We start from the raw sequence: 10,277 nt of genomic DNA on the forward strand, positions 1-10,277 counted from the left end.
TGACGTTTCGCAGCAACAGATCAAACAGCAGTATGTGATGACGTACTACACAGTCAACAACAAACATGGCGGCGCCCTGTGCATTATTTGCTTCATGTACTGACGCCTTCGATCCAGACGAGTTTATCAAACGTGAGTTGCGTGATCTGTTTGGCATTGTGTATACTTGGTTCTGTCGCCTAAGAATGATAAAAATATGTGCATCTAGTGTTGATGTTATGTCTCAGAATACGATTCTGTTGCTCTTCTCACTGAGAACTTCTGATTCATGTACACACAGTACAGACTCCAAACAGTAAAATATCGGGAAATACTTTGCCACGCCTACTTTTTCAAAACATGTGGCATGTTCATTTAGAAGTTTGAATGGATTAATTGAGTGGTACAGTGATATGTTGTGACGCCTTTGATACCACAGAATGTAGGAAAACTTAATTAAATATTGGTTGGAGCATAGTTCCCCTACAACCTACGCTGATTGTGTGAAGTATAAGTTATGTGGGGACAGATTGATTGCGTGTCATCGTACCATGTAAAGCTTTGCTCATATCAATGAGACTATTATTTATAGGCTACCACCATATAGCTATAAACTTACTGATCGTATCCTTAAACATAAAACAAACAGCATACCAAAGTCTGTCAGTGTATGCGGATACTAGACGTTTTGTACACACCCATACCCAAGATTCGTACTTGCTTTGGAGCATTCATACTAGGGCTGGGACGAGTCCAAATTTACAACCCGGGTACCCGCCCCCTATTACCCTACCCTACCCGGGTACCCACTCTAGGTCCCAGGAGATGTCTCAAAATGTCCGCTTGGGAATATTTTTAGCATAGCCCTGGCAAAACGTATTTGGATACATGTGTCAAACAACCTGGTCATGCATACACTGAAGGTGACTTAAGTTATATCTTTATTCAACCACATGAAAAATCAGAAGGAATGGGTGAGGAGTCAGAACGAAAAGCGAACATTAGGACTAATGTATTCATTATACATGTCAAACATTCATTCAAAGATAACACAGACGGTGACTGGACCACTCCACTCATTAGTTGTCATATGAAACACAAAACAAACAATGTCCTTATTGAAAACCTGTTTAATCATCGTGTTGCGGTAGAGCTCATACTTTTCAGAAGCGATTGGAAGTACCGAACAGATTTTTTCATAATAACATCTTTTAAGTTTTATAAATTTTCATTGTGTACGAATATTCTTTTTGGGTACGAGTCATCCAGTTGATGAGGTACTGGTTATCCAACATTTGTGTACGAGTCTGCCAAAATATACAAGATACAGATCTCTGTGGCTATGGATTGTCCAGTTCCCATCTCTGCTCTTGTTACTAATGTCAGTGAATAAGGTTGTTTATCATTAGATTAACTTTGTGTCTTAGGACAACAATTTAAAAATGAATGAGTATGTACATGGTGAAGGTATTTGTTTCAACAAGCATCGTTGCCTAAAGGAAAAGATGTAGTTCCCAATCAGGGGTTTATCTAAACCTGCTCAATGACTGATATTTGGCCCCAAATCTGCCAGTAAAAATTCCCAAATTGGAATTACAAATTTCCCAATACCTGTAAATAGTTATAACCAATGTTATGGCTTTGTAGAGATGTTACTGACAACAGTGCCCATAAAGTGGAAGAGCCATTAATGCTTAGCTCTACATTATCGAACTGAATGCAATGTTAAAATATCTCCAAATTTAGGAAAACCAAACCGTTTAAAAAAATCCCAATTTTGAACAAAATAATTATTCTTTCCCCAATTTACCAGCTATGGGCATGTAGTTTAGAATCCTAGATAAAGCCCTACTACTACAATTCTGACAGCGTTTAAAAAGAATTTTCATGCATTTCTACTGAATATAGGCTGGAATTATATATGCCATTGATTATAATTTATATGTGGCTGTCTTATATTGTTGATTCAATCCTATGATATGAAAAGTTGTTTCTGACACTTGTCACAGTGAGTATTTTTGTGTGTATTGTTGCAGTGATTTTAGACACAGAGAATCTCCCAGCTGCTCAGCATGTGACAGAGTCTATAAAAGCCTACGACTGGCACATTGATACCAAGTACTACACTGCTGATGTGAGCCTGTGTACATCACTGAAGAGAACCATAGGCAACCAGCAGTTTGCTACAGCAGTGCAGGCCTTCATTGTCTACTTTGACCCAAAACAGGTAGCCTTCTGGTTAAAGCATACGTTCATCACACTGTAGACCAAAGTGATTCCCGACATGGGTACAATGTGTGAAGCTCATTTCTGGTGCCCCCCTCACCAGCTGTGATATTGCTAAAAGCGGCGTAAAACCATACTCACTCACTCACTCACTACAGTTTGTTGTTGAATGCAACACTCAGTAAGATTCCCCATTTCACTATTTCTTACAAGCATCAATCACAGTTGCACACTAAGTAGAAAAACATCGATTCATTCCTTAAATGTTTGCTCTGATAACTGTTACACTAAACACTAATTAGTAGTAAAAGTTAATTGTGAAAACGTAAATATTTTCATCCGTTGTGCCATACTTCACACTGCCGACTGGTAATCGTCAGTGTGCCAGGTATTTGGCCATCCTGTCTTTGAAAAAGATGGCTTAACTGTTAACTGCACGTGCAAGTACCGGTATTGTGATACGTATCGGATCAGGAGTAAGGTATTGTGATACGTATTGGATCAGGAGTAAGGTATCGTTATCTGTACATGTGTATCAGATTGCACTGTTGGTGTGTCGTCCCAGCCCTACTATTTAGCATGTTTAGATTTTCACTTGTCTCAAACTGACAGACTTTTACCGTATCTAACCCTGACATTAATACCTCATTAACAAATAGTTTTCAACATGTTAAAGGTGTTGGAGCCATTCTGTCAGTGTCGGACACAGGGCTCACAAAATGTTTCAAGTCTTCCACAAATTAATCATTAACTGTCAAGGTACAGTAAAGTACATTGTTTATAACATGTATAAGGAACATGCTTATAATGAACTGACGGATATAACAAACTGTTGTTTTTTTTCCCTGCCATCTGCTGTATATATGCTGCATTTATGCTTTTAACAAACTACAGTTATAACAGACTAAAATTGGTGGTCCCTTTGAGTTCGTTGTAACCATAGTTTACTGTATCTGACCAATAGGAATGGAACATGGAATGTTTTGAGTAATATAGATCAGCAAGTCTTGGGGATGCATACTAGATCTACACTGATTAACTTACTTATTGTGAAAATATTCTTTTTTTCTAGGAGTCAACATTTGAGCTGATGAAAGCCTGGATGCCGTATCTAGAACAGATTGAGCCAGAGATTCTTATCCTTGTGTGTAACAACAGTTCTCACACTGATGGTTGGTCAATGTATTTTTGTTAATCTGTGATATATCACTCTTGCCTTCAATTAGTGGCATACGTTATAGAAATTCAGTTCTAGTTAGTTTTTAAGGTGTATATCAAAAATATATTTCTGATGTATGATGCGTTTTTAAATATGTTGGACATGGTGTATTGATTATTTGTAGCAAATGTCACGGTTTGATATCAAGAAATGTCTGCTCGCCGAGACTAGAAGACTTGTATTGTGAATTACAACCTGTACCATTGGGTAAATGATTACTCTGTAGCCATTATTTTCCCAGACGAGGGAAAATACAATATATTTTTTAACCCTGAATATAAATGATATGGTTTGTCCCGCTGAAAGTGATGTGTACATTGTAGCTTTGTTGTGTTGCTACAGCGGTCGGTAGAGTAGCTGCACAACAGTGGTGTATAGACAACTGCTTTGAGCTGGTGGAGCTGAACCCAGTCCAGGATAAGGAGGAGGAAGGTAGGGCCGATAGCCTTGGTGTGATAGCATAGTTGATGACGGACATCAGTGACGCGTAGATGTATCAGGAACTGTGTTTTTTGTGAGTTCTGGCTCATTTTTTAGGTGTATTGCGGTATGAGTGAGTGAGTATGATTTTACGCCGCTTTTAGCAATATTCCAGCAATATCACGGCGGGGAACACCAGAAATGGGCTTCACACATTGTACCCATGTCGGGAATCGAACCCGGGTCTTCGGCGTGACGAGCGAACGCTTCAACCACTAGGCTACCCGACCGCCCCGTATTGCGGTATGAAAGACAGAGAACAGAAACATTGTCTCATGATATAGTTAGTGAGACGAACTTGTGAATAGACTTCTTTTAGCTTACAACTGGTAGACATGTCTGTAGGATCATACTACAGGTAACCTGCTACAGGTAGATATGTCTGTAGGATCAGTCTTGTTCTAGCTTGGTTAAAACATGAAGGGTTGTAAATTTGATTGGTATGATATCATTTTGTAACATTATTGACCTAAGTACACATCAAGAACAAGAGTCCCAGCGTTGAAACTAACAGTTTTCATCCACTCGTCCTTATAATGATAACATGTAGCAAAATCCTTAAAAACAGCAAATTTCTACTAGTCCTAATCATACCTTACCTATTGGGCATCCAGGCAATGGCTACAGGACTAGTACCAATTTCTAACACTGGAACCCACTCATGGTCTTGTGTTTGCAGATCTGGAAGATGACTTTGTGGAGACAACTGGAATTAGGCGGATTATTCAGGCTCTTCATGCCCACACATGGCCGAATCTGGAATTGAAACGTGAGACTATTATCCCTTTAGAGAACAATCTTCAAATGCAGATATGAGAGTTCTACTCACCAGCTCTATTAAATCAAGCTATTTTATGAAGGAGCTAGGCCTGTTTTAGTAGTTTTATGGGGGTAAGAATTTGATATACAGTCAAGTCTCGTTAATCCGACATTCGTTAACAGACAATCGGCTTTATCCGACACTAATGATGGGAACCGATTAAATCAATGCTATTTAGACCTGTTAATCCGACAGTCTCGCACACTGACTCCGACACACCTAATTTGCAACGAATTACCGAAATCACTCAACTCAGTCTAGTTAATCTGACACAGTGATCAGCGTACTCTGTGGTTATCTGCCCGCGAGTACACAGCCAGTGTTTTGATGTGAGACGAGTCAGGTGGTAGCTGCATATTACAAAGTTGCACAGATAAACTTAACTTAACAATAAACAATTAATGCTTTAAATAAAGAAAACAGAATTAATCACATGCTTAGATTACATCAATCTCATTAAAATCAGGTACAAGTTCTCGCTATCGCCGAGGATATCCCATTACAGGTCACATCAGAAGAACCTTTTGCGAACTATGACCGACGAATGTTGGTAATACTTAATTTTGTTTATCTGACATACTCATTTATCCGACATAATCATATGCAACCAGCCATGTCGGATTAAAGGGACTTGACTGTATGCTCATAGAAATAGATTTTCCTGCTCCCTTGAGAAGTAGTAGAAACTAAGGGGTGACTTTGGGTCCTTGTTGTCATCTCCTGTGATAACTGAATCAAGGTGTCCCCTAAATCTGTAACTTGACGTTAGGTTTATGACTAGGACCCTTGATTTCCATTCTTAATTTGAACATCGCTGAGTGTTGCAGAGAGAACCTATTTCCCTCTGTAATGTATTGTCAGTAATATATATATGATTTCTATTTCAGAAAACCCTGTTATTGGTAGTCCTTACTATCGTCAGCTTTTGAAAGAAGAGTCGGAACTTAAAGCTAATGAAGTCAAATCTAATTCCAAGGAGTCCTGTGATAATGAAACCGTGTCAAATGATGACAGTGAGAAGTCCAAGTCAGGGTCCAAGTCAGAGGGAGACTCAGGGCACTCTGCCCTAGAGGAGCCTGTAAGGGGTGGGGAACCCGCTGTGGGCGGGGCACCTGTAGGGGATGGGGTGCCTGGAGGGGGTGAGGAATCTGTGGGCAGTGGAACAGACGAGGCATCTGCACTCACAGCTGAAGGGGGAAAGGCGACAAAAAAGGAGAAGCCTTGTAAGGATGAAATAATAGGTGAGTAGCTGCAGGTTGGATGATCTGGTTGTTCTTCATCTCAAGGGGGTTGGGATGTAGCCTAGTGGTTAAAGCGTTTGCTCATCATACGGAAGACTTAGGTGCAATAGGTACCATGTGTGAAGCCCATTACAGGTGTCCCCCACTGTGATATTGCTGATGTCACTTCATCTCAAGCACTTGTCTGACTAGATGACTAAGACAATATGCATTGCTAGGCAATTTAACACTTGTCAGTGCGATCACTAAAATATTGGCAAATATTGGCATTTAGAAAATCCTAGATAAATTGTCAGGTTTCATTTAAGTTGTATGAGCTTGGTATGCATGGTATGCATGCATTTGATCAGATGGGCCAGATGACACAACAATCATATCTTGAGTCAAAGTTGTTTATTCGGTTACATATTTGATAACAAGATGTACGTGCCCACACAGCACCATCTTTACCAGACTGACGTCTGTTATTCCCCAGCAACCTATCTCCCTTCGTCACATATGCTCTCCCATAGAACATTACTTACCAGTTATATGTTATCCTGCCAACATCAAATGTGATCACTGGCTGGGCGCTGCCATCTTGAATGGAGTCTTGCTCTTGCGAGATCTCGTTACATTTATGAACTACTTTTAACATTTACCGCACTATCTGTTTTTAATTTTTGTCTTTTCATTTCGTGTCTGTAGTTTTTAGACATAGATCAGCTGTTGCTACTAGACAGGAAGACATTTTATCTTCACAAACTGACTTGCACAGGAGAGATCACTAATCTCTCTGCCACTGATGCTGGCCAGATGTATCTTTTACACTCACACTGCTTATTTCTGTTTACAAACTAAACAAGTTGGAAGAAGGATTTTGGATGATAAATAGAATCTCACCCTCATATCTAGTCTGTCATACAGACCCTGATACAAATATATCCAATACAGTCCATGCAAGTCTATGTTTGGCAAGTCTAGATTACTGCAGTATCAGGAAAATGAAGAAAATCTCTGGGCTCCTTTGTATTATATTTTTTTAAAGATAATTTAACAACTGTTTTTTTCTGTAAGATATGTTAATTTCAGAAAATCTTTTGATATCAGTTGATATTGATATAGGCTTTCCGAGGAGTTTTAAACTTTTATTGACTTGTGTTGATATATTTCATATCAAAAGACATGATGGTGAGATTCTTTTTATCATCCAAAGTCTTCCAGACAACTGACTCAAGCTGTACAAGGTCTTGTCTTTCATCCTTTCCTGTGTGAACAGGGGAGGTAACTCTGTGACAACAGCTTTGTACGTGATATGATGACCCCGTGTTCTCTATGACAGACAACCTTCTTCCTGAGGATGACTTAGCTTTGTTGGCCTCCCTGGGGAATGAGGACGCAGGGGAGGAGTCATTTGAGGAAATGTTCGAAAAGCTCAGAGTAATGAAAGGTGATATTTTAAACCATGTTAATTAATAGTTAGTATATATAGCGCCCCCTGGTATAAATAGAATGCTTCTTTTATTACTTGATTTACAGATTATTGTATTTTTCTTAAATCTTTGGATGGATGGTTGAATTTTCTTGAAGTAAAATATAAGACTTACTTTCCAAACATGATCTCTTGAACATGTTAGATCTTGAGGGGGAGATGAACCTGAAAGACATAATTATGGTGTCTAGAGTGCTTCTTTGAATGGCTAGTTGTATGATTACATCTTTTTCTTCCCATTGGGATTTACCTTGAAAATATTTATTCACAAAAATATCACATCCACCCATTGAAACATAAGGACAGGGCACATGGTAATCATCTGTTTTAGATTCCACAAGCTGCTGGTTGTGACCGATATGGAAATACTTTTTTCAATTTTGTTAAAATGGCTAACTTGCGGAAGCATGACAATATATTGTTTGAAAATTTGCATAACTGGCATTGATATCCAATACAGGTTAGTGTAGAGCAATTTTGATAATTTAAAACCATGTTAGTGAAATATGTGTATAACCATGTTGATGAATGTGTTATGTATTTGTAGAGAAAGCTGAAGGTATGCCTTTGGATCAGAGAAAAGCATATGCTGAAAAGGTGAGTTGTCTCCCTTCCTTCCTGGCTTTTCACCATTTCTCTGTTTGGCCTTAAAGCAGCAGTAAAAACACATTTTTGGGCTAGCTTTGTCTGTTTCTTCCTCGAGTACAGGAAGCTAATCACACCAACCCCAGTACCGCACCAATTCACCTGCTTGAAAATATCTGTGGTCACATTCAGCATAGGTAATCATTTTAATCATTGTGTTTTCCTCACATGCTAAGCCTACACTTCATTACATAGTCGTAAAATCCAACTCACTGATATAAGATTTTTGTTGAGTTTAACGTCAGTGCAAATAGTATTTGTCAAGGCTTGTCAGTTTACTATGGAAAGAAATCCCCAAGTTGCCAGTTGAGGTTGACCACATGGGTGTATCCAAAGGGCATGTTTGTTTGTTTGTTTGTTTGTTTTTTAACGCCGTACTCAGCAATATTCCAGCTTATGACGGCGGTCTGCAAATAATCGAATGTGGACCAGACAATCCAGTGATTGACATCATGAGCATTGATCCACACAATTGGGATACGATGACATGCAACAACCAAGACAGAAAGCCTGACCACCGGATCCCGTTAGTCTCCATTTATGGCGAGCATGGGTTGCTGAAGACCTATTCTACCCCGGATCGTCACTGGTCCTAAAGGGCATGGTTATGATGCTGATCATTCCATAAGAGGGAAACTATTTCATTATAAATACTTTATGTTTGCAACGCCATTGCATGTTTGTTTCAGATTGCAGTGTCATTTTGGAAAGCTATCGGTGGCGACGATGATGAAATCAAGGGATTGGATGATCTGGAGGACGAACTAATGCCATCTTGAAAGGAGCATTATGGGATGTGGAAGCTGGTCTTCTGCGAATATTCCACCCATGTAACCATGGAAACCTTGGAATGGCATCAGATGACTCTCAGTGTTGTGCTTATTGTGACAAAGCCAGATGTAATGCTGTTCATTGCAGAAGTGTTTCCTCAGAAAGACAACTAAATAAAGCTTGTCTCCTTGGACATGTGATTGCTGTTAGCAATAAAACTTCAAATACTGTAAATGTCATTTCATACTCGAGTGTACTCAGTTTAACAATAATACAGATTCATGAGAGAAACGCTGTAATAATTTCCTATGATGAACTGCAAACCAGTTGCCATGGTTACAGGAATGCGATGATGCAGTCAACTCATTGATACTGTGTGCAGCAGATGCTTTGATAAATCGAAAACTGCTAAATTAGCAGTTGGCTTATCTCGAAAATATACACTTGATTTTTATCTTCTGAGAGACTGTGCCTGCCAAAATGCTTGACATGTTGCTGAAAGAGGTCCATGGGCTTGAACTTTGTGGCATTATGTTTACAATTACCTGAGAATACATGTATTATACTTTCAAAATATGTGATATTTTGAGTCTTTACAGTTGGAATGGGTTACTCTATTCCCCTGTGTTGTGAGCTACTCACCAAGATGTAAATGTTGTTTATCATATAATGAAATAAAGATGTACGAATATGCAGTTTTTCTTTTCATAGCCCTATATTCACTTTGTGATAATCTTTGTCAAGTGAGCAAACTGGACACAATGTATACCAGCTGGAGCTCCTAGTCTTTATATATATCCAAAATGCACTTTGTGCAATATAGTAGCTCGAACTTTCTCTGGTTACTGTAGGACTGAAAGATATTCACAATACTTTATGTGATACACTAGTACGATGAGGCAGCAATGGAACTTGTCAATGTACTTTGATACCAAGCTTACACACTCTCCAAAATGATTAAACAAAGATATTATGTGTATCACATTATAAAGGGTATATCAGCAAGCATATTATGGTGAATTGTGAATTGACAGTGCATTAAATTTCAAAGTTTAGCTTAAATCAAGCTGAAGTCACAGTCTCGAATATATCTGCTGCCAATCTCCCGAGGCAAGGGAGTAAACTGACAATAAAAGTCCAGTTTCCACCCTTGCTGAACTACGCTGGAATTATGGAGTTTTATTTTGGCTTGACAAACAAGTCTTTGCATAGTCCAATCAAAATTTTGTAACAAAATTGACATCCAGTGCAGATTTCGGTCGACTGTAGTATTTGCAAACATGTACTGCCAACTTTGCATCAACTGATATTTTCCAAAGACCCATTTTATCACAATATAAGTTTTGATTATCGATCAGATCATCTTGACTGGGAGCTGCCATTTTGTCCGAAGCAAATGCAAGTGATATGAGAGGTGGAATCTGA

At 38.9% G+C, this 10,277-nt stretch overlaps 1 protein-coding gene across 1 annotated transcript; it reads left to right on the top strand.

Moving 5' to 3' along the window:
* The first annotated feature begins 7 nt into the window (after window positions 1-7).
* On the top strand, window positions 8-9,547 carry LOC124142390 (alpha- and gamma-adaptin-binding protein p34-like). The gene is made up of 9 exons (XM_046510833.2): window positions 8-132; window positions 2,016-2,206; window positions 3,278-3,377; window positions 3,767-3,856; window positions 4,584-4,673; window positions 5,612-5,965; window positions 7,287-7,394; window positions 7,984-8,033; window positions 8,771-9,547. The coding sequence occupies exons 1-9, from the start codon at window positions 66-68 to the stop codon at window positions 8,858-8,860; spliced, it is 1,140 nt and encodes a 379-aa protein (XP_046366789.2). The 5' UTR covers window positions 8-65; the 3' UTR covers window positions 8,861-9,547.
* Window positions 9,548-10,277: the final 730 nt, after the last annotated feature.

Source organism: Haliotis rufescens, unplaced genomic scaffold (genome assembly GCF_023055435.1).
Source record: "Haliotis rufescens isolate VD_foot unplaced genomic scaffold, xgHalRufe1.0.p SCAF_1, whole genome shotgun sequence".
Lineage (NCBI taxonomy): Eukaryota > Metazoa > Mollusca > Gastropoda > Lepetellida > Haliotidae > Haliotis > Haliotis rufescens.